Source organism: Nuphar pumila, chromosome 4 (genome assembly GCF_984573655.1).
Source record: "Nuphar pumila chromosome 4, dmNupPumi1.hap1.1, whole genome shotgun sequence".
Classification (NCBI taxonomy): domain Eukaryota; kingdom Viridiplantae; phylum Streptophyta; class Magnoliopsida; order Nymphaeales; family Nymphaeaceae; genus Nuphar; species Nuphar pumila.
This window is the reverse complement of record NC_143252.1, coordinates 145642239-145666044: the sequence shown is the minus strand read 5'-3', so window position 1 is coordinate 145666044 and position 23806 is coordinate 145642239. Positions and strand designations below refer to the sequence as shown.

At 37.9% G+C, this 23806-nt stretch overlaps 1 protein-coding gene across 2 annotated transcripts; it reads right to left on the bottom strand.

Annotated features, from left to right (window-relative positions):
- Nucleotides 1-423: 423 nt before the first annotated feature.
- LOC149841525 (thiol protease aleurain-like) lies at nucleotides 424-23341 on the bottom strand. Of its 2 annotated transcripts, XM_090003889.1 has the most exons (8): nucleotides 22882-23341; nucleotides 22344-22465; nucleotides 22155-22267; nucleotides 2400-2473; nucleotides 2043-2307; nucleotides 1652-1783; nucleotides 781-916; nucleotides 424-665 (listed from the first exon to the last, which is right to left on the bottom strand). In XM_090003889.1, the coding sequence occupies exons 1-8, from the start codon at nucleotides 23073-23075 to the stop codon at nucleotides 625-627; spliced, it is 1077 nt and encodes a 358-aa protein (XP_089860015.1). In that variant the 5' UTR covers nucleotides 23076-23341; the 3' UTR covers nucleotides 424-624. The 2 variants fall into 2 exon arrangements, with proteins under 2 accessions (XP_089860015.1, XP_089860016.1); XM_090003890.1 differs by lacking the exons at nucleotides 424-665; nucleotides 781-916; nucleotides 1652-1783; nucleotides 2043-2307; nucleotides 2400-2473 and adding an exon at nucleotides 8297-16756 and having other exon boundaries at nucleotides 22882-23338.
- Between the last annotated feature and the right edge of the window lie 465 nt (nucleotides 23342-23806).

Below are 23806 nucleotides of genomic sequence, written 5' to 3'. Positions count from 1 at the left end.
CAGTTGCAACACCTGGTATGGACCGTATGGTATATAGGTCAGAAGTCTAATGATGAGTAAACTACATTTATTAGCTCTCTCCTATGAAGGGCGGAGAGATCGACACCAACCGTCAGGAATGAGCATGAGGAGATGAAGATGGTGAATTTTGTTAACCCCAAAGGACTAACAGTGTCGATTGGCCAGGATTGCAAGTTTTTTAAATGGATCGATCAACCAGATTTCAGCTTATTTGGAGATGGAGGTAACCCATATGGACTATTGAATCGGGTGAAGGAGACCCAACTAGCCGGCTAATGGAAGCCTAGGTCATGAAATGTATTCGACTCAAACAACTAAACAGAGGTGGATGAACTCACACAAGCCTGACAGAATCACGACCCATCTGGTTATGCATAAGCCAAGCTCTCACCATCATCTTACCCATAGAATCACATTATTTCATTTAACATTTCTTGGTCATCGATTTGAGGCTACAAGTTCCTCCTTAAGACCAATAGATGACTGTGTAATAGTATAAACACCATCCACACCAAGTTCAACACCCATCTAATAATTACATTTCGGGTAAAGCAGAGGACATTATAACTGCTACGCAGATCATCTGTCGTCCAGTTCTAAAGTTTACACGTCAACAACCGGGTAGGAAGCACAAGTTGCTATACCTGTAACAACGGCGGAATCAGACTTACAATATGGATGAGCTTGCAAACTAAACTATTTATGGTTTCACAATATGGAACAGAGAAAACAGAACATGCAAGAGAGAGAGAGACTCACCACACACATTCTTTCCCAATTCCATCTTGAAGTAGCCATCAACTCCCCAATCTTTTCCCCAAGAATTCTTGATTAGCCAATATGGAGTTCCATTCTCTACCCCATAGCCAACAGCCAAAACAGCGTGATTTACATCCTGCCATCAAAATTTCAAGTCGTTGTAAATATGGCATCATGTTTGCAAAACAAGCAGGATTTGAGTTTGTTATGAAAACCACAACCAAGAAACGAAGCGAACCACAAGATAAAGAGTCAAAGAGAGAAGAAGATACAAGATTTAAGTGGTTCGGCACTCAGGCCTACGTCCATGGGCAGATGAGCAAAACATCCACTAGCAAATGCAAGAAAAAAACAGAGGTGATATAAAGAGCTCTCAAAACCCTAGTCTCCAATACACCCAAAACTCTATTACCCCAATTATCAAAAGGAGGCAGCTATAAACATAACGAAGGCATAAAACCCTAGTCGGTACAAAAAAGAGGAAAACTACAAAATTATCTGGTCTCGGGCCCAATGGTCTGATCCCTCCTTACCACCACAAACTCCCATTGGAAATCCCAATGTGTGGTCACCAAGATATTTTTGGAGCGGGTCCAAAATTAAAGACACGCAACAGAGTTCATGACAGGACTCCTTTGACAGCCAGATAAAGATATAACCGCTAGGGTGACAAATGAAAAATATTAACACGAAAAACTATGTTGGTGTCATCAATTTATCACGGTTGCTATAGGCTTATGCTAGAAATAAATCAGCTGTACATAACCAATGTAAGATGCACTGAGGGGCTGAAAGGGCATATACTGATCCAAATGAACAAATCACCAGTTTGGATTAACAAAAAAACAGTAGCACTGCCTAGGAAGTTTACCATGGGGCTGCTGCCGCAAGTGGTGCTGGTGTAGACTCCCCCTTTGTAAAATCTGAAACCACTAACCACCTCAAATGCAACACTGACAGGCCGAACAACTCCAACGGCATGCTTCAGTTCGTCTTCGGCACCCTGATCAACCACATAAATTCTGTATTAGATTTCTTATAGTACACTAATTATTTGGCCGCAACTAAGGACAGAAGAAAAAAGTTGGCGATGTTCCACTGCCATACTTGAGGCAGCTTCTTCATGCTAGGAGTCACAAAGGAAACAATCCTTTCAGTGATTTGGGATATCATAAAACATTTTGTAAAAAAATTGACATGTTCATAACGTCCCAGCAATATAAGAATAAAGTAAAAGTAAAACGGATCATTGAGGATCTTACCAGAGTAATGTTAATAGAGTCAGCAACCTTCACCCCCACGTTGTTTGATGTGAATTTACAGTCGGCATCACGGCCAGTGTAGGGATAAGATTCTTCAGTATCAAGACCACCATTGTACTTTATGTATTCAAATGCCTGAGATGGCAGTCCTCCATTGCAACCAAAGTTGTTGAAAGCCTGTGCACAGTCAACAAGCTGCTGCTCGGACAGGGAAATATTCTTCCCTGTGGCCTGTGCATAAGCTGCTTCAAGAGCTCCTGTAGTGCTAAAATTCATTTTCAAAGAAATTAAGAGTTACTCGAGTTATACATTTAAAATTATAAACAAGCCTCATGTCCGTGTAGCATGTTAGTATACCTAAATGTCCAACAGGAACCACAGTGGCCTTGATTTTTCACTGGGCTCACTATGCCACTCTCCCTCCAGTCTTTCTGCAACAAAAGATTAAAAAAACACTAATAACAGATTGATAACAAATATTAGTCGAATAGAAGAGAAAATCAGGATGGCTTTCACACTCAGGGCATGTTTGGTTGTGCTCCATGAGAATCACTCTCTCATTCGAGTAATTCTCATTTGGCCCCAAATCTCAAGCCCAACCAAACATGAGATTTGGGGCCCATGTGATTTTGAATCTAAATGTGATTCCAAATCACTCCAATCTGTGAGATTCAAAATCTCATGGGTGGGGCTGTGATTTCAAATCACATGATTCAAATTCACACCCCTGATTCATGGGAAGCCTACCAAAAAGCCTGCAGAGTAGAACGTTGGGGGTCTCAGACCCTAACGTTCATCTCCTTACGCTTCATTGTTAAAATTATACGTATACAAATACTCGATAAGGGTATTTTTGTCTTTTAGTATTTAGTACAATCCACTAGGTACTTAAATGTAATACTTTGCCTTCTTTTTATATTTTCATTTTTACATTTTTTGCTGTCTTTTATGACTGTTGGGAGACAATCCAACTAGTCGTTGGACTGCCTCCCATTACTTGTGTAGAGCCTCACTCCTCTATTGTAAAATATGCTCTTTGAAGCATTTAGGTGTCTTTTATAAAGGCTCTCTCCCTTTTTCAATAGGTTTTTTATGCCTTTTGCTGTTTAGTATTTCATCTCGTGTGAGGGAGAAAGGGAGTCCACCACTGTCATCACTTACAAACTCAATGAAAACAATTACTTGATGTGGGCAACGACGATTGAGAATCACATCAAGGGTAAGAAATTGTGGGGTTTTGTTAGTAGTTCTACTAGTGAACCACAACTCAAATTGACTAGAAGAGAGGGAGATCAAGTCAAGGCGTTATCAAGAAAAGGAAAAAGCCTTGCAAGAATACCAAAATAAAATGAAAGATTGGGAAGCAAGCAACGCCCAAATACTCTCATGGTTTATGAATACCATGGAGTTTAAAATTGCCACCAATATCATCAAGTTCAAGATCAAGTTCAAGAAGGCATGTGATGCATGGAGCTTTCTAAAAGGTACCTTTATCCAAAAGGACATGGCTAGACTTTATCATCTCCAAGATAATGTACGTAATTCAAAACAAGGAGATAAAAGTGCGAGATTTTTATGATATTTTATATCCTATTTAGGATGAATTAGCCATGTTGGAACCAAAATGGGAAGGTTCGGCTATTGAAATGAGAAGATCCCAAATTGAAAGAGAAAATCTTTTCTCTTTCCTATATGGCTTTCGACCGAAATTTGAACAAGTAAGATCTTCCTTACTTCATAGGGCCACTACTCCCTCTATAAGTGAGGCCCTTGCTCAAATTTGTCAAGAGTAAACAAGACTTGGAATGCACAAGTCTAATGATGAGGTTCTTGTCATAGCAAAACCCGAAAAATTTATGAAAACATATAAACTACGTTACTTTGAAAAGAAATTCATTGGGGAAGAACATAATAGAGAAGGATACAAAGGAGAATATAAAGGTAAAATTATTTGTCATCATTGCAAGGAACCGGGGCACATAAGACCGGATTGTCCCAAATTAAAAAAAGTGGCCGCTTTAAGTGAAGAATCTCAAGAATCAAGAAAAGGAAGCAACTTCAATGAATCAAACCTTGCTCAGATAGCAGAAGCCGTCTCACAAATTCTTAAAGTCACTCCTACATCCGGCGCCGTCATCTCCTCCTCGTCTCCTCCAGAAAAAACTTCTTGGATTTTAGATTCGGGTGCCTTTTTTCACATGACTCATAATGAGTCTCTCTTATCCGATTGCACTAAATTATATTTTTCATGTGTGTCAACTACCGATAGAAACTCTTTGAAAGTAAAAAACATATGAAACCTTGATGATATTTCAAACAATTTTTTTGTTTCAAAAGTAAGAGTTATTCCCAAATTGGATTTGAATTTTTTTGGTGCAAGATCTCCAGTCAGAGAAGCTGATTGGGCAAGGCCATAAAAGATGAGACCTTTACTACATGGATTTCCTATGTTTACCAAAAAACTCATTTTGAAATCATGTCAAAGACATTAATCTGGATCTTTAGCATAAAAGATTAGGACATCCAAGTATATCCAAATTATCTCTTTTTCCAGTTTTGGAAAACTTTTGTAAAAATAAAAATTTTGTATGTGAAGAATGTATACTTGGAAAAATGCAAATGATACATTTTGGATCGAGAACCTCTTTGTTATATAAAATCTTTGAATTAGTGCATTCGGATGTATGGGGTCCCGCTCCCAATATGTCAAAAGGTGGTTATTCGTATTATGTTATATTTATAGATGATTTTAGTAGACATGCTTGAATTTACTTCCTAAAACTCAAATCCAAAGTTTTCTCATGTTTTAAAAACTTTCATAATCTTGTTAAAAACCAATTTAAAACAAACATTAAAGTCTTCCGCTCCGACTATGTGTGAGAGTTTCTTTCAAATGAATTTCAACTGTATCTAAAAAATCATAGAACTGTTCATCAAAATTCATGTCCTAGGACCCCTCAACAAAATGAGATTTCTGAAAGAAAACATCGTCACATCATTGAAACTACCAGAACTCTACTTATTTCAAAAGAAATTCCAAAACAATTTTGGGTTGAAGCCGCCCTAACCGTCGTATATCTAATAAATAAAATGCCTTCTCAAACATTGAAAAACAAATCTCCTATTGAAAAACTCTTTAAAATTCCTCCTGATTTGAAAAGGCCAAGGGTATTTGGTTGTAAATGCTTCGTGGTTCTTGAAAAATATAACAAACTCTCTTCTAAAGTTATGAAATGTGTCTTTTTTGGATATGCTGAGAATAAAAAAAGATATTGATGTTATGATCAAACAAATGATAAACTTTACGTTTCTGAAAATGTTACCTTTTTGGAAAATGACAACGGATTTGATTTTAAAATTCCTAAAGAAGAATCAGAGTATGCTTTCTTATTTGATTTACTACCCAAATCATATAATGATATTGTTGTTAATGATATTGAAAATTCTGAGTCTATTAATAAAAGTAGCGAGCCATCTCAAAATCTTCTTCAATACACCAGACGAGATAATGGGGAGCATCCATGTGCCCATGAAAGATATAATCAAATAACAAATTTTGAAGAAACTAAAGTTAGAAGATCAAAATGAACACATAGGCCTCCAAATAGGTTTGTCTCGTACGAATCCTTCTCCCCAAGCTATAGAGCCTATGTCACATGGGTGCGGGTGCGGGGGTGCGGCAAAAAAATTTTAAAAAAAAAAAAAATATATATATATATATATATATATATATATATATATATATATAAGATTTTTTTTTTAAATTCCGCAACCCATTTCATAGGGAAAAATTAAAAAAAAAACAAAAAATGGACCAAAATGACCCTAGGTGCATTGACCGCACCTAGGGTCGAGTTGACCGCACGGGGTGCTGCACCCGCACCCGCGTCGTGCCGCGTCGACGTGGCTGCGGCACCTGTTTGGCCGAATCCCTGTGACATAGTATAGAGCTTGATTTTGAAATTCCTAAGGAAGAAACCGAGTATACTTTCTTATTTGATTTACTACCCGAATCATATAATGAAATTGTTGTTAATGATATTGAAAATTCCGAGTCTATTAATAACTCAAGTAGTGAGTCATCTTAAAATCTTCTTCAATACACCAGACGAGATAATGGGAAGCATCCATGTGCCCTTAAAAGATATAATCAACTAACAAATTCTGCATAAACTAAAGTTAGAAGATCAGAATGAACACATAGGCCTCCAAATAGGTTTGTCTCGTACGAATCCTTCTCCCCAAACTATAAAGTTTGTCTACTAGCCATTCATTTCTATCATGAACCATCTAACTACAACGAAGCTAAAAACATAAAAGAATGGGTTGAAGCCATGAACATAGAATTAGATGCATTACATAAGGCTCACACTTGAGCAATTCAGCTCCTTCCTATAGGTAAGAAGACAATAGTGTGTAAATGGGTTTTTAAAGTCAAAACAAAAAGTGATGAGTCTCTTAAGAGATATAAAGCAAGGCTAGTTGCAAAAAGATACTCTCAAGAATATGGAGTAGATTACGAGGAGACCTTTTACCCAGTGGCTCGTATGACTACAATTAGGGCTCTAGTTGCAGTAGCATCCATCAAAAAGTGGCCTATATATTAGTTAGATGTTAAGAATGCATTCTTATATGAAAACTTAAATGAGGCAGTATACATGGATCCTCCCCCTGGTCTGACTATTGAAAATGGCATGGTTCTTTGTCTTCAAAAGGCTCTATATGGGCTTAAACAAGCCCCCAAAGCATGGTATGACCGATTTAGTGAAACTATGTTAAAACTTGGATTTAAATCTTGTTACACTGACATTGCTTTTTTTGTTAGATCTACCGGTACCTCATTGATCATTCTTCTTTTGTACGTTGATAATATGATCATCACTAGGCACTATGTTACACGGACTCGGCTCCAAGGTCGACGCACCCGCGTCGACACTCACCGACACGGGTGCGACTCGGACTCGGTCAACCCGACCCTGGATGCGGTCAACGCACCCAGGGTCATTTTGGTCCATTTTTTGGATTTTTTTTTTTAAATTCTGGGCTACAGAATTTAAAAAAAAATCTTGGGGGGGGGGGGGGGGGGGGGCTGCACAGTGGACTGTGTTGTGCACAGTCACAGACTTTGTGTCTTTGCACTTTTTTTTAAATATATATATAGCCGAGTCCCCGTGTCGCACCCGCACCCATGTGACATAGATTGGGCATGATCAAAAGAAAATTAAAGATATTAAAATTTTGCTTAAAAAATCCTTTGATATGACTGACCTTGGTTTTTTGAGATATTTTTTAGGAATTGAAGTATCCTATTCACCAAGAGGATACATTTTATCTCAAATAAAGTTTGCAGCGATATTGTTGAGCATTTGGTAATCACTGACACAAAACATGTCGATACTCTTGAAGTAATCAATGCAAAAATGAGAGCTAAAGATGGAGTGCTATTAGATGATTCAACCCCTTATAGACAACTTATTGGATCATTCATGTACCTATCCATTACAAGGCCAGATATTAAGCATGTCGTTCACACTGCGAGTCAATTTCAACATGCGCCCACGACAGTCTACATGAGTGCAGTATTAAGAATAGTTAGATACATCAAGAAAACCATATCTAAAGGGCTATTCTTATCCTCTTCCTCATCTTTAAACTTTATTGCGTATACTGATTCTGACTAGGGAGAAGATCTCAATAGTCGTCGCTCAACTACATGCTTTTGTGTGTTTTTAGGTGATTCCCTCATTTCTTGGTGATGTAAAAAACAATAGAAAGTGTCTTTATCCTCTACGAAAGCTGAGTACAGGGCAATGGCTACAACAACCACTGAGGTCGTGTCTATGAGAGCATTGCTTTTCGATATGGGTGTGAATGTCTCTGAATCCTCAAAACTATGCTGCGATAACAAAAGTGCCATATACATAGCCAGCAATCACACATTTCATGAGCAAAAGAAACATATTGAAATGGATTGTCACTATGTTCGCGAAAAATATTTGAGGGAGATTATTACATTGCCATATGTTTAGTCCAAATTTCAGATTGCAGACTTCTTCACCAAAGCTCTTCCTCTGCCTAGATTTTTATACCTTCTTAGCAAACTTTCAGTGATTTTACCGTAAGTTTGAGGAAAAGTGTTAAAATTATATGTATACAAATACCCGACAAGGGTATTTTTGTCATTTTGTATTTAGTATAGTCCACTAGGGACTTAAATGTAATATTTTGCTTTCTTTTTATATTTTCATTTTTACTGTTTTTGCTGACTTTTATGAACTATTGGGAGGCAGTCCAACCAACTACTCGCTGGACTGCCTTCCAACGATCATAAATATGACCATTGGAAGGCAGTCCAATGGATGTTGGATTGCCTCCCATTATAGAGCCTCAATCCTCTATTGTAAAACATGCTCTTTGAAGCATTTTGGTGGTTTTTTTACAAAGGCTCTCTCTTTTCCAATAGGCTTTTTATGCGTTTCGCTGTTTTGTATTTCATCTTGTGTGAGATTGTAATCGGTTCTTTTGAACCTCGATTCGTGTGTATGTATAAGCCCTTTGTTGGCATTATATTTGTTCACCCTTGTTTCATTTCATTCATCTCTCACTTAGAAGAACCCGGAAGAGGGGGAAGCGAAAGCAGCCACCTGCGTGTTGCCAGAAGAGGGGGAAGGTCACTGGAGATAGTGAAAGACGTTGGAGGAAGCTCGCTGAAAAAATTAGGTACAATTTTTTTTTCCTTTCCTGGTTGATACAGAACCACCTGAGGGTGGTTCCATAGTGGAACTCATCGGAATCGCGATTCCGACAAGCTCCATTGGCCACTGAACAAGGGACTAACAGGGGCATGTTTTATTGAAGGCGTGCTGCTGCTTGTTTTCCGACAAGGCCCTCTTCCATGCGATTTTTTTCCCTGGTTGATGTAAAACCACCAGAGGGTGGTTCCATGGTGGAGCTTGCTGGAATCGCGAGATGCAAAACCACCAGAGGGTGGTTCCATAGTGGAACTTGCTGGGATCACAAATCTGGCAAAGCTTCATTTGCCACTAAACGGGGCATGTCTTATTGGAGGCGTATTGCTGTTTGTTTTCCAACGAGATCCTCTTCCATACGAGTCCTCTAAAATTTTCTTTTGGTGTCATTGCATCCAAGTAAAGGGAAGGTAGTAGGGGTAAAACTTGTCGGTCATTTGTGTTTAGGTCCAACCCATAGTGTGACCCGGTTTGACACTAATGAGAGAGTTGGTGGGGCTGTTAGTTGGCCCATAACCCAATGTTGGCGTATTCGCAAATAATTAAAACTGGAATACAAAATGCGCACGTACCAGTAGACGCCATGGTCGATGCGACGTGCAGGTGCTCGGCATTCTCCTCAGCCTATCGACGCCTACGATGAGCCCATGCCTTGAAGTCAATGGTGAGCAGGACCCTGAACCCAATGACAATTTACAGGCAATAGGCTAGAGGCTATGGTTTTATGAGGTTCCGAGATGTAGAAACTGTATTTTCATGAATCCATGAAAATACAAGGATTTTCTCATTTAGTTATAAGGTTTTGTAAGCTTTTGTTCATGTTTTATACCAGTTCATTAGGTCCAGAATCTGTTCAGACCCTTAGATGACCGGTTCGAGGTCGTTTCAGACCGGTTCCAGCTTGAGGACCTTAGGTTTTACCCATATGAGTATGTTTTTGTCATTTTTTCATGCTTTATAAGTGTTTATTGTTAATAAAGCATGACTTATGCATGTCTAATACATGTGTTTTATATTATTTAAGTTATGCATAAAGTTTTTAAGCATGATTATGACTAAATTCATAACATTTTTTAATGTGTTACGATAAAAAATTAGTTTATGCATATGTGTTAAAGCATGAACTTGTATTTTGACGATATAATGCATATTTCGTCATGAATATACATGTATTAATATGTGTGCATGGGCATGCTCTATAATACGAATATGATTTCGGTAAAAGATCTTGATTGACCGACTCATGCAATCACCAAAATGGAACGATAATGGCTCAATTATGCTTGTCTCAGAAAAGGTGAATAATAAAGGGTCGTAATGTTTACCTTTTCATCAGCAATAATAAAGCTTTCTTTTTTGTTTCTTGTTGTATCAGGTTCTTTCCTCATTAACAATTCTAGTAATATTCCTTTAGTAGATGGATCTAATTTCTCGAATTGAAAAGAAATAGTGTTGTTCACTCTCGGATACATGGACCTAGATTTGGCCCTTAGGACTGACGAACCTCCCGATCTTACAGAGCAGAGTTCAGCCGAACATAAGGCTATTTCTGAGAAGTGAGAGCGCTCAAACAGACTTAGCCTGTTGCATTTGTAATCTCGAGTGACTAAGAACATTCGAGGCGCTATTTCTCACTGCAGAACAGTGAAGGAATTTATGAAAGCCATTGAAGCTCAATTTGTCAGTTCCAATAAGGCAAGGGCTAGTACACTAATGTTCAAACTAGTATTTGTGAAATATATTAGTGATAGTCACATCCGATAGCATATTTTGGAAATAAAAAATATTGCATTTTAGCTGAATGATATGAAGTTCGCCATTTCCGATTCTTTCTTGATCTATTTGATTTTGACCTTATTGCCTACTGAATATAGACCCTTCAAAATCTCCTACAACACACATAATGATGAGTGATCGTTTAATGACCGCTTGACCAAGTGTGTAAAAGAAAGACTAAAAGGTGAGAGGGTGTCGAGTGCACATATAGCCTCTCGTAAGGAAAAACATAGGCTGAGGCCAAAGAAAGGTTTCTTAAAAAAGAAGAGTAAGAAGAAAACATCTGGGAAGAGTTCAAACTCTCAAGCGAAAGCCAAATCCTAGGTAGGAAGTTTTTCTATAAAGTGTTTCTTATGCAAGAAGGGACATAAAAAGGTAGACTACTTGAAGCATAAGAAATGACTCAAAAATAAAGGTAATAAGTCATTTGCTTATTATGAGTGCAATTTGATTCATGTTCCATTGCATAGTTGATGGATTGATTCTGATGCCATAGTGCACATTGTCAACTCCTTGCAGACATTTCTAAACAAAAGTAAACCAACATAGCATGAAATAAGCATCTTCTTAGGAAATAAGATGTGTTCACATGTCAAGAATGTTGGGATCTGCAGAATTGTGTTGGAATCGAGATTCATTTTGGATTTGGTTGATACATTTTATGTTTCATCTTATAGTCGGAACATGATTTCAATTTCGAAACTTGATAAGTTTGGTTTTAGTTTTAAATTTGAAAACTCCAAGCTTGTTATTATCAAAAAATTTATTAATGTAGGTTCTGAATATGCGTGTGATGGTTTGTATTGGTTAAAAACCGAATTCCAAATTCAAGAATCTCATTATGTTGAGAACACAATGATTGACAATAAACGTGGTCTAAAGAAAAACCAATCCTATTTGCTTTGGTATCGAAGGTTAGGACACATCTCAAAAGATAGAGTCCAAAGACTTGTGAAAGAAGGAATCCCTTGATTTCACAGATATAGAGTCATGTGTTAACTGCATAAAGGTTAAACAGTCTAACACATATAAGAAAGATGACAAACACAACAATGAAAAGTTGGAGATAGTGCATACAAGTATTTGCAGCCCTTTTTAACCATGTCATAAGGGTGAAAAGTATTTTGTTATATTTATAGACGATTACTCACGGTATATGTATCTCCACTTATTATTTAAAAAATCAGAAGTCTTTCAGGTTCTTAAGAATTTCAAGAAAGAAATAGAGAAACAAACCAGTTAAGGTTGTCAGGTCTGATAGAGGTGACGAATATTATGATCATTTCACTGATATGGGACAAAAAGAAGGGCCATTAGCGCAGTTTCTAAAAGAGGAAAGCATTGTACCTTAGTATACCATGTATGGTAGTGCTTACCAGAATGGTGAAACTGAAAGAAGAAGTTGTACGTTTAAAGAAATAGTTCCCTTGACCTTTTGGGATGAAGCTCTTAGGACAACAATGCATATTTTGAATAAGGTTCCTACGAATGTTGTTTAAAATACTCCTTAAGAGTTATAGACTGGTAGAAAACCTTCTTTGTTATATATGCGCATATGAAAATGTTCAACAGAAGCTAAACTGTATAACCCATATATAAAAGCCTTTGATCTTAGGACTAGTGGATTTTTCATTGGTTATCCAGAAAGATCAAAGGGCTTTAGGTTTTATTGTTCATCTTATACACCACAGATAGTGAAAACAGATAAAGTAAGATTTCTTGAAAATGGTTCTATTAGGATAGATGCATCTTAAAGTATTAAATTTGAGAAAATGCAGGATTCAGATTCCATACCTGCAAAAGACAAATACTCAGTTTTTCTTGTCATTGTCCCTTTGGATAATGTCAGGGAAATTCCGGTCAAAGAACATCAATCCCCAAAAGAACAAGTTGTTGATGAAGATGTACAACAACAAATTGATACAAAAGTTCATTTTGAACCACCTGTAGCACTTGTACGGAGGTCTTCAAGGACCAAGAAATCTGTTATCCATCCAGACTATTTGGTGTATTTGAAAGAGTAATAATTTCATAAATATTGATGATGATCCCTTCACCTTTGTAGAAGTCATTGAAAGTGAAAGATCAACACATTGGATCAATGCCACGAAGAAAGAGCTTGACTCTATGACAAAAAACCAAGTGTGAGATCTTGTACCTCGACCTGATAGAGTTAGACCTGTTGAATGTAAATGAGTCTTTAAGACCAAAACAAACTATAAAGGTCAAGTGAAAAGGTACAAGGTTAGGCTTATTGCAAAAGGTTTCACACAGATAGAGGGCATTGATTATAATAAGTATTTTTCTCGTCCCAACTAAGAAATCGTTGAGTATAATCATGACCCTCGTAGCTCATTTTGATTTAGAGCTACATCAAATGGATGTAAAAACTGTCTTCCTGAATGGAAATCTGGAAGAAGAGGTATACATGCAACAACCTCCTGGTTTCAGTGTAGATGACTCAAATCATTTAGTTTGCAAATTGAAGAAGTCAATTTATAGATTTAAACAAATCTCCCGCCAATGATATAAAAAGTTCAATAAGGTAATTATGAACTTTAGATTCACTGAAAACATTGTTGATCAGTGCATATACATTAAGACTAGTGGGAGTAAGTTCATAATTTTGGTTTTATATGTTGATGACATTCTTCTCGCAACTAATGATTTGAGTCTACTACATGAGATAAAATATTTTGTTTTCTCTCATTTTGATATAAAGGACATGAGTGAGGCTACATTTGTCTTTGGAATCGAGATCCGTCGTAATAGAACTAAGGGTGTCCTTAGCCTCTCTAAGAAATCCTATATCCTTAAGGTTCTTAAAAGATATAGGATGGAGAAATGTTCTCCTGATTCGACACCCATAGTGAAAGAGGATAAATTGAGCCTCAAAGACTGTCCTCAAGATGATAATAAAAAGGCTCAGATGGCAACTGTCCCATATGAAAGATTTACACTGCAGCCCTATTCTGCAGAAAATAAGAGAAGAGAAGAGAAAGAGACTTACAAGAAAAATGGAGGAGGCTGAACACACGTTAACATCTCTCAACCCTAATATGATTACTTATACATGATTTACAATATGTGAATATTATAAAATGCCACTGATTAATGAAAAGAATATAGCACATATTGAAAACAATATAAGTGAGCAGTTTGGATCTGGACCCAAACGTTCCCATACCCGATGCAGCACCTCTTATCACCCTCCCTCAAGGTGTACATGGTCCTGGACCATGAACAACTTGCTCTTGAGAAACCAAAACTGATGTTTCGTTAATCCTTTAGTGAGATCTGCAACTTGTTCTTTTGTACAAACATACAATGGTTGGATTTCCTTAGTCTCCACCTTTTGTCTGATAAAATGTTGGTCTATCTCAATATGTTTTGTGTGACTGTGATGAATAGGATTAAAGGCAATGTTAATGGCACTTTGATTATCCACCATTAACATTGAATCCTTGACCTTTTCTCCAAGATCCTCAAGCAAGTGTCTAATCCAAGTCACTTCGGCAGTACCGTCTGCCATAGATCGATACTCAGCTTCCGTGCTAGATCGTGCCACAACTTTCTATTTGCGACTACTCCATGACACAAGATTTTGCCTAATGAATATGCAGTAACCAGATGTAGCCTCCTCTCATCAGGGTCTCTCGCCCAATCTGCATCTGTATAAGTAATAAGCTTATGCCCTGTCCTACCTCCCTCACTCTTACGATAGACAAGACCATCTCTTATTGTTTCCTTCAGATAGCGTAATATCCTTTTAACTGCATCCATATAGTTTCTCTTGGATCATGCATAAACTGAGAGACCTGATTAACAGCATAAACAATATCAGGCCTAGTAAACGTAAGATACTGTAAAGCCCCAACAATACTTCAATATCTAGTGGGATCGGTGCATAACTCTCCATCATCTGCACTTAATCGCTGGTTTAAAACACTAGGAGTCCCAACAGGTTTACAATCCGTTATACCTGTTTTATTCAACAAATCAAGAGAGTATTTCTGTTGCAGTAGAATAAGAGAGTCGGTTTGCCTGTCAACCTCTACCCCAAGAAAGTATCGAAGGTCTCCAAGATCCTTCATTTTAAAAAATTTCATTAGAAGAGTCTTCACTTCCTCTATATGTTTCGTTGAACTCCCAGTGATGACAATATCATCAACATATATGATCAATAAAGTGATTACGTTTTCACTTTTGAAAATAAAGAGGGAGTAATATAGGGCACACCTGCGAAATCCACATTCTTGGATTTTGAGAGAAAAACTGTCAAACCACGATCTCGAGGCCTGTTTGAGACCGTAGAGAGATTTCCGCAATTTACAAACCCATAGCCGAGGATCTCTTTCTGCATATCCACGAGGTTGTTCCATGTATACTTCTTCCTTTAGATCACCATGAAGGAATGCGTTTTTAACATCCATTTGACTTAATTTCCACCCATGTTCTACAGCCAAAGATATTACCACCCGAATAGTGCCCATTTTAACCACAGGACTGAATGTCTCATCGTAGTCCTCACCAAACTGTTGTGTAAATCCTCGGGCCACAAGTCTTGCCTTATAACGCGCAATGCTCTCATTGGGTTTATATTTTATTTTATAAACCCACTTGGAACCTATTACATTCTTTCCTTGAGGCCTAGGAACAATTTCCCAAGTTTGACATTCATGCAGGGCATCCATTTCTTCATTCATTGCCTCTATCCATTTTCAGGATTGAGATGCTTGCTCAAAGAAAACGGGCTCATCTTGCTTTGCAGCTTGAGTCATGAAAAGTTTAAAATCCAAAGAAAAGTTTTCGTAGCTTACCCATCTATGTATAGGATGTCGTGTCCTCCTAGATCTCCTATTTTGTTGTTGTTCCTCACTCCTATTATTATCACTTTCAGAACTCCTACTCCCTTCTCGCCGAGTGTATACAAATCCTGAAAAACGATGAGGCATCGCGTCATCCTTTCCCTCTGCATTAGATTGCAAATCTTTTATATCTGAAGGACATGATAATGAATTGATGATCTCATTTCCATGAGTGTTCTCTGCGAATAATTCAGCACTCATCCATGGATCATACACTTCAACTAACTGTGAAGGTTCTACAGACGTACCAAAATTTTTCTCATCAAACACAACACTTCTAGAGATTTTGATCCGCCGGGCTGCGGGATCATAACACCTAAACCCCTTATACTCATCTGCATATCCAACAAATTTGCACTGAACAACTTTGTCATGAAATTTATTCCTCAATGAAGCATCAATATGGACATAACATATACTTCCAAACACCCGTAGTTCATTGTAATCAGGATGACGCCCAAACAAAGTGTAATATGGAGATTTGAACTCCAAGAGTGACATGGGTAAACGATTTATTATGTGAACAGCTGTATGAAAAGCTTTTGTCCATAATGATATGGGCACATTACTATCATGCATCATGCTCATAGATGTTTCAACAATATGTTGATGTTTACGTTCGGCAACTCCATTCTGCTGAGGAGTGTAAGGACAGGAAACTTGCCGAGTTATTCCATTATCTCGTAGAAAAGCAATAAAGTCATATGAAGAATATTCCCCCCCCCCCACTATCATATTGGAAGCGCTTAACTTTAGACGAGAATTGTGTTTGAATCATTGCATGAAATTCTCGAAATAATTGGAACACTTGTGATTTATGCCTCATGAAGTAAATCCAAGTATATCGAGAGTAGGAATCAATAAACAAGACATAATATCGAGAACCAGATAAAGAATCAATGGGAGCAGGTCCACATACATCATAACATATAAGCTCAAAAGGTTCAGAAGCCCTTTTATTCAGAACATTAAGATGAAGCACATGACTTTTGCAAAGTTCACAACTTGAACACTTCTTGGCATTCAAATCAATAGACAAACTGGACACTGGAATAAGACTCTGTGACACAAGCTTTTCAATAAAAACACGACTACAATGACCCAACCGACCATGCCATAAATTTGGCTTATTACATCGAAGAGAATTAGAAACATCTGACTGAAGACAAGAACTATGAACTGATGACCAAGAAGATGAAGGATGACTTGGCTCCAAGGCTAACTCCAATAAAGACGATGAAGGACTGGCAAGAGGCTCCTTGAAGACATACATGTTTCCTTGTCGCTCCCCCTTAGCGAACGTCCTCTTCGTTTGAAAATCCTTGACATACACAAAGGAGGGAGTGAATTCGACAGAAGAATTTGTATCGTCAATAAGTTTAGAAACTGAAATAATATTTTTTTTAATATTTTGAGCAAGGACAACATTAGACAAAGACAAAGAAGAAGATGACATAGGAATGTATGCACTACCAATGTGAGTAATGGGGTGAGTTTTTCCATCACCAGTGACTATATTCCCTCTACCGAAATAAGGCGATAGACTAGACAGTTTACTTGCATTTCCCGTCATGTGGGTGGCTGCCCCTAAATCAACATACCATTCTCCTTCTTCGTTTTGCTTGATCATCATGTTTGACAGTGCAGTCATTAGCAACTGTTGTATATTATCTAGTGAGGCCCTTTGGCTTTGCCCTATCTGCCTATTCTCTGCTTTGTTTCCTTTATCCTTGTTTTGGGGATTGAACCAACAGTTTGCTTTTATGTGACTCTTCTTGTTGCACTGAAAACAGGTAAGAACTCTCTTCTGACCCCCTGACTGAAACCCTCCTTGAGAACTAGGTGTAGGAAGAATACCACGACCCCCTTTTCCAAACCGACCACGCCCTCTTCCTTCCTTGATATCCTGCATTTCCACATCCATGTCCAGGTAGTGTGTCCATAGCCAACACATTATGTGAGTTCTCACCTTGGTCACCACTGCCTGTCAAGTGTTGCTTCATACTCATCTCATGTTGCAATAGCTTGGCTTGTAGTTCTCCAAAAGTGGGCAACACAGGTAAGACCTCAAGAGCTGTAGTGAAGGCGTAATACTCTGGTCCAAGTGCACTAAGAGTTTGTTGAACCTTTTCTTTATCTGAAATCACACTTCCAATTATTCCCAACTGATCTGAGATGGTCTTAACACGATTGAGATACTCCATAATTGACATCGATCCCTTACTGAGATTCTGAAATTCCTTCTTTAAGTAAAGAACTCGAGCCTTTGATATTTGAGAATATGTCTCTGCAAGCGTTGCCCATAATTGTTCTGCGGTGAGGCCATCTGTGATGGAGATTAACACTTCTTGAGAAAGAGTAGAAGTGATGTAAGCAACCACACATTGATCCCGTTTCATCCATGTAGTATATTCTGGATTGCGAATCTGCTTAGAAGAAACTGTCTCTCCTTTCTCATTCTTGATTTCCTGCAAAATAAACTGTGGTGGGGCCGGTGTAGAACCATCTAGATGCCCAAAGAGATCTTGGCTCCTTATGAAAGGAGTGATTTGTCTTTTCCAAGTCAAGTAATTAGAATGGTTAAGTTTTTCAGAAATGAGATGAGGAAGAAAGCTCGAGGACATACCATTTTGAGTAAAAGAGGAATCCATTAAAGATTGAAAGGACAGCAAAATAAATATTCAACCACCAACACAAACTGAATAAGTTGTTCCAAACAATTTGTAAACCTATGCCTGTTTTTTTTTTCACAGTCTCAGCAGTAAAATGAACAGATCGTCTGGTTGATGTTCAGACAGGAGGCACTGATTTATGAGTGTTATAAAATTCAGTTGTAAATAACCGCTCACAATAAACGAAGAACACCAGTATATGTGATCTTACGTTGCTGGTTGAAAAGGCACAAAAAATTTGTTTTGAGAAAATAGTTAAGAAGACGGAAGGCAGTAGAAAAGAAGTTTTGTTCATTCAGGCTGCTAGCAAATAGAATGCAATAGGAATAGAAGGAGAACAAATCAAATCTCCACAGCAGAAATATAAGCAAACAGAAATTTCATAGAATAAAAAAGAGTGTATCAGGTCGGTGAATAAATCAGGAGCTGGATGATTTGACGTCAAGCCCAAAACAGAAACCAACTAGATTTGGCATCAAACAAAGGCAAATCTTAATGACAACACAGGGATATTAGGTTTTGAGAAGAAGAAGAAAAAAACGGATTTAAGAGTAGGAAGATGCTGAGGAAGAAACAATAGAAATAGAAAAAAAAACTGATTTAAGATAAGAGTAGGAAGAAGCTGAGGAAGAAATAATAGAAATAGAAGGAGAATGAAGAGAAAGAAGTACCCACCGTTGGATTGACTGAACTGAATCAAATCTCTTTGGGCATACCTTCAGGCAAGACAGACGAACTTTGCTCTGATACCATGAAAGATTTACACCGCAGCCCTATTCTGCAGAAAATAAGAGAAGAGAAGAGAAGAGAGAGAGACTTACAGGAAAAAGGGAGGAGGCTGAACACACGTTAACACCTCTCAACCCTAATATGATTACTTATACATGATTTACAATATGTGAATATTACAAAATGCCACTGATTAATGAAAATAATATAGCACATGCTAAAAACAATAAGTGAGTAGTTTGGATCTGGACCCAAACATTCACATACCCGATGCAACACCTCTTATCACCATATGCTTTAACGGTTGAGAGTTTGCAGTATGCGCAGACCTGCACACGACTTGATATCACATTTGTTGTGGAAATGCGTAGTAGATATCAGTCAAATCCAGGCATTGCGCATTGAAAGATAGCAAAGAAGAAACGAAGAACTACATATTGACCTACAGAAAGGTTGACCACCTAAAGGTCATTGGACACTCTGATGCGGACTTAGGAGGATGTCTTGACAGTAGAAAGTCTACTACTGAATACATTTTTCTACTACCAGGTGGTGCCGTCTCATGGAGAAGTAAAAAGCAGTCTACAACTGTTGCTCATACCATGGAGGCGAAATTTATTGCTCTATACGAGACTTTGTCTCAGGCCATTATAAGAAACATTATTATATGTCTTGGGATTGTGGACTCTATTGAGAGACCACTAAAGATCTTTGGTAATAATGAATCTACCGTGTCCTTCTCAAATAACAAGAATTCAACCTCGTGTCGACAAATGGAATTAAAATACTTTGTTGTTAAAGAAAGGACTGAGAATCATATGATATGTATTGATACAATTGGTATGAAAGAAATGAATGTAAATCAAGGTTTTAAAACCCGTGACTCGGAACTCGACTCGTTCTTTATTGACTCGTGACTCGGCGGGTCAACTCGGTGACTCAGACCGGGTTTTGTTAACTTTTGTTTTTAAAAGAAAAACAATATATAATTTGTCTGAAACCATGTTTTTGAGTAAACATAGTCTCCAAATGTCTGTAAGAATATAAAAACAACTGCAAAGAGCTATAGAGGTTTGCTTGAATAATTGAATTTGATATCTATACAAGCACTTTGACAGTCAATTTGTCATGTGCCACAGAAATCTGGGAGTTTAAAGATTAAAAGTTTATTAGATGTAGAACAGTTGGTCACGACAAGCAAAAATTCATTAATTTTGCTAGTTTAAGTCCCGACTGCCAAACCATTTCATCAGCTTGCAGAAAGTATTAGACTATTTTAGCCTTACTCAAGACCTGGTTCTCCATTTCAACAGTTTATCTGATTTTTCATATCAATCCCAATTTTGAGGTAAACAAGGTCTGAAACTGCAAAATAGACCATTTTTTATTTGACAAAAGCAAATGCATACAAAAATCTCCTGGTTTTGCCAATAGAGTAAGTTTTTCAATGTATGTTTTTACACAGTCAATTGTACATACAATCTATTAGAACACATTTTTTTTTTCAAATAGTTTGTCAACATGTAAGCAAGTTTCTCAAGGGCTTCACAAATCAATGGCCTACAATATGCCAAAATTTCATGACTCAAAAAAACATATTTTTACATAAAAAAAATATGATAAAGGTGTGATTCCTAGCAAATAAACCATGTTGAACACATATATGAGGTCAGATTGCTTAGATACAACTTGCATCTATGATTTTTCAACTAGATTGTACAGACAGTAAACAGTAGACTGCATATATGTAAATATATCATTACCATTTGAAACTCAAAAAACAAATTTCAAACATCCCAGAACTCGCCCGAGTCAGGCCGAGTCAAGCCGAGTCAGGCCGAGTCAAGGCCGAGTTTTGGCAAACCGAGTTTGCCTTGCCGGGTTGACTCGCTGGAGGGCCGAGCCGAGTCAACGAGTTGACTCGGCGAGTTTTAAAACACTGATGTAAATCTCCTAAATAAAGGGCTAGCACCAGAATTGTATTCTCAACATGTAAAGGGGATGGGTCTTTTTTTTTATTCCTTCTGATGTATAACAATACATTATGTGATCACATTTGTGAAAATGAATTGCTTCTCTATGGCTTTATGTATTGTTGATTTTGTATAAAGGATCTCTCATTTGGTTAGAGAGAATAGCAAAATAACAATATTAAATGACCAATAGAATAAGTTAGAGACCAACCAATTCATAAAGGTAATCTTAACATGGTAAAGCACTGAAAATAAGTTGTATTGTAGTACGTGAAAATATGACACTTCATAAAGAAATAATCATCTTCATTACTCATATGATCCATTCTTGTGACATAGGATAGCATCTGAACCCACATAAAGAATTAAGTCGAGATAATGGTATAAACCTCGATTTAGTACCCTTTTAATGTCAATGGATCAAGTGGGAGAATGTTAGACATTTGGGTTTGGGTATAACCCATAGTGTGAACGGTTTGACACTAATGAGAGGGTTAGCGAGGCTTTTAGTGGGCACTTAATGAGACTTAGTGGGGTGGAGGTTACGTGAATGTGAAGAGTTCACATTCTGTAACCACCCCCTATCTTCCATTATAAATAGAGGGTTTGACTTTATGATGAGAGCAATAAAAAACCATAGCCTCCAGCCTATTGCCTGTAATTGTCATTGGGTTCAGGCAACTGCTCATCATCGACTTCAAGGCCTAGGCTCATCGTGGATATTGATAGGTTGAGGAGAACGCCGAGCACCCGCACGTCGCATCGACCATGACGTCTATTGGTACATGCATATTTTGTATTCCAATTTCATTTTTTGCGAATACGCCAACAAAACTCGCTGGAATACCACTTCCTGTGAGCTCCATCGCCTGCTCTGTGAGCCAAATGAGATTCCTTTTCTCAAACCAACCAAACATGAGAAGTGGAATGTCATGAGACTCCAAATCACATGATTTTGATTATCATGAGATTTCAAATCCCATGAGATTTATTTTTCATATTTTTAAAGAGCAACCGAACATACCCTAATAGTACTACGAGATAGGCAAAATCCACTGGTCGTTTATGCACACAAAAAAAAACACTACTAGTATATGAATACGCTATAACTAACATCAATTCTATCCATCTTATTCTCTCTAAAGAGCAACTGATGTCACACTTGTCCCTAACATGCTTGTAATGGAAACAGCCCTTTAAGTCGTTCCAAAATTCAATCTTTCAACATAAGGTCGTGCACAGACCAGGAGAGAAGATTCATTACCCACTCAATTGATAAATCAAGGTGTAAGTGTCAAGCATAAGAGAAGATAACAAATTATGTATGAAAGAATATTTTGAATACCGTTTCAGGAAGTATGGCATCGGTGAGCTTGTGAGTTCCCTTGGTGGCAGAACAGTTTTGAGATGCTCCCAAGTGGTGACTCTTGAATTCTTCCCAGCTCAAATCAGCAAATTCTGCATCAGCAAAGCTTGAAATTGATTACATAAGCAGTAGAAATAGCAGCAGCGAAAGCATCAACAAGAGGCTTACGGTTGACTCCGAGGGTGTAGGGGAGCCCTTTGCTGTTGGTCGACTGGATGAGCGCAAAGTTTTCCACGAAAACACCAAATCTATGTCTGATCTCCTTCGTGGAAGCATATCGCTTTCCATATCTTCACCACCCAAAAAAAAAATGAAAAACGGGTTACTAAAGACAATATTATTGCAGAAACAGAAACCAAGAACAGAGAGAGAGAGAGAGAGAGGTTTTAAATGATCCAGTAAAATTACAAAACGTGAAAAGGGCAATCCAAAAATGAATTAAAACAGCAAAATTCGGTCACTTTTCATAGATTTCATCCTGCAAATTTTGCGAACGGTCCAAATAACCACTTTTTCTTTTGTTTTTTTTTGCTCAAATCTAGCGACTCACTCGCTTGTAAAGGACCAATCCTTAAAAGGGTTTCTCTTTCCTATTTACGATCCCCCAAAAAATTGTCCAAAACCACAGACAGAAAAACGAGAAACTCCCTCAAAGAAGTAGCAGAAAAAATAGAAAAGCTATAAAGAAGGGCCACGGATCTTTCACCTCTTTGCAAAGCGTGCGAACTCGATAGCGTGTCGTGTGTTGCCTAAGATTCGCAGCAAGTGAGCGTCTATATCATGAATCGCGTCGGTGACCATCTGAATATGGCTCTCACCATCGTCCACGAGCGACCTGGCGCTTGTCAAGGCCACAAGGACGGCCAAGACCAGCAGAGAGACGACAGCAGAGCGAGCCATTAGGAATTGAGAATCTCCTGAAACCAAAGGAGTGATAGGTTGGAGAAGGAGACGGTGAAATCCCGTTCCACAACCTCCTATTTATTAGTCCAGGGGACCTAGTTACGTATAAAAATACGTATATACTTGTGTACAAGAAAATGATATAGGAATCTACTTATAAAGTATGAAAATACACTTTTCTGCTCGTTCATAATCAGTTCATATATAGCTGACAAGCCAAACTACGAGCAGCTCGATTGGCTTAAACGAGTCACCGAGAACACAGGGCGGCTCAAGAGAGTTTAAATATATATATATATATAAGAGAAAAATTGAATGAAAAATATATACATTAAGTGTAATATATATTTATTGTATAAATAACATGAAATGTTTCAATCCGTCTCGTTCAGGGACCGAGTCGGCTAAGCATCCAGAACATGTCCTCGTCCTGTCAGGTTCGCTGGGCTCGTTTGCCGTCTCTGTCTCTACGTAAATTTGTTGGCTTCATTAACTAGGATTGATTCTTGGATAGGAGGTTAGTTTTGTCATTGTCTTGGAGATTCTACACGATTGGGAAGTTGTCGTATATACTGGTGACGTACGAAGTGACGTGGAAGGATTTGATGGTTGGAATCTCCGTTAGCTTTAACGGCGTAAACGAGGATAATGGACCTCATGGTTGGGTTGGAATATGTGATTGGAGGGTTCTGGGTTACGAAGGCCTCAGATTTTCCAAAAAGGGCTAT

Coding starts and splice junctions, on each gene's coding strand:
- LOC149841525 (XM_090003889.1), bottom strand. CDS start 23,075: ATGGCTCGCTCTGCTGTCGTCTCTCTGCTGGTCTTGGCCGTCCTTGTG. Junction 2,308..2,399: donor GGTTCCTGTTGGACATTTAG/GTATACTAACAT, acceptor AATGAATTTTAG/CACTACAGGAGCTCTTGAAG. Junction 666..780: donor ATTGGGAAAGAATGTGTGTG/GTGAGTCTCTCT, acceptor CCGTTGTTACAG/GTATAGCAACTTGTGCTTCC.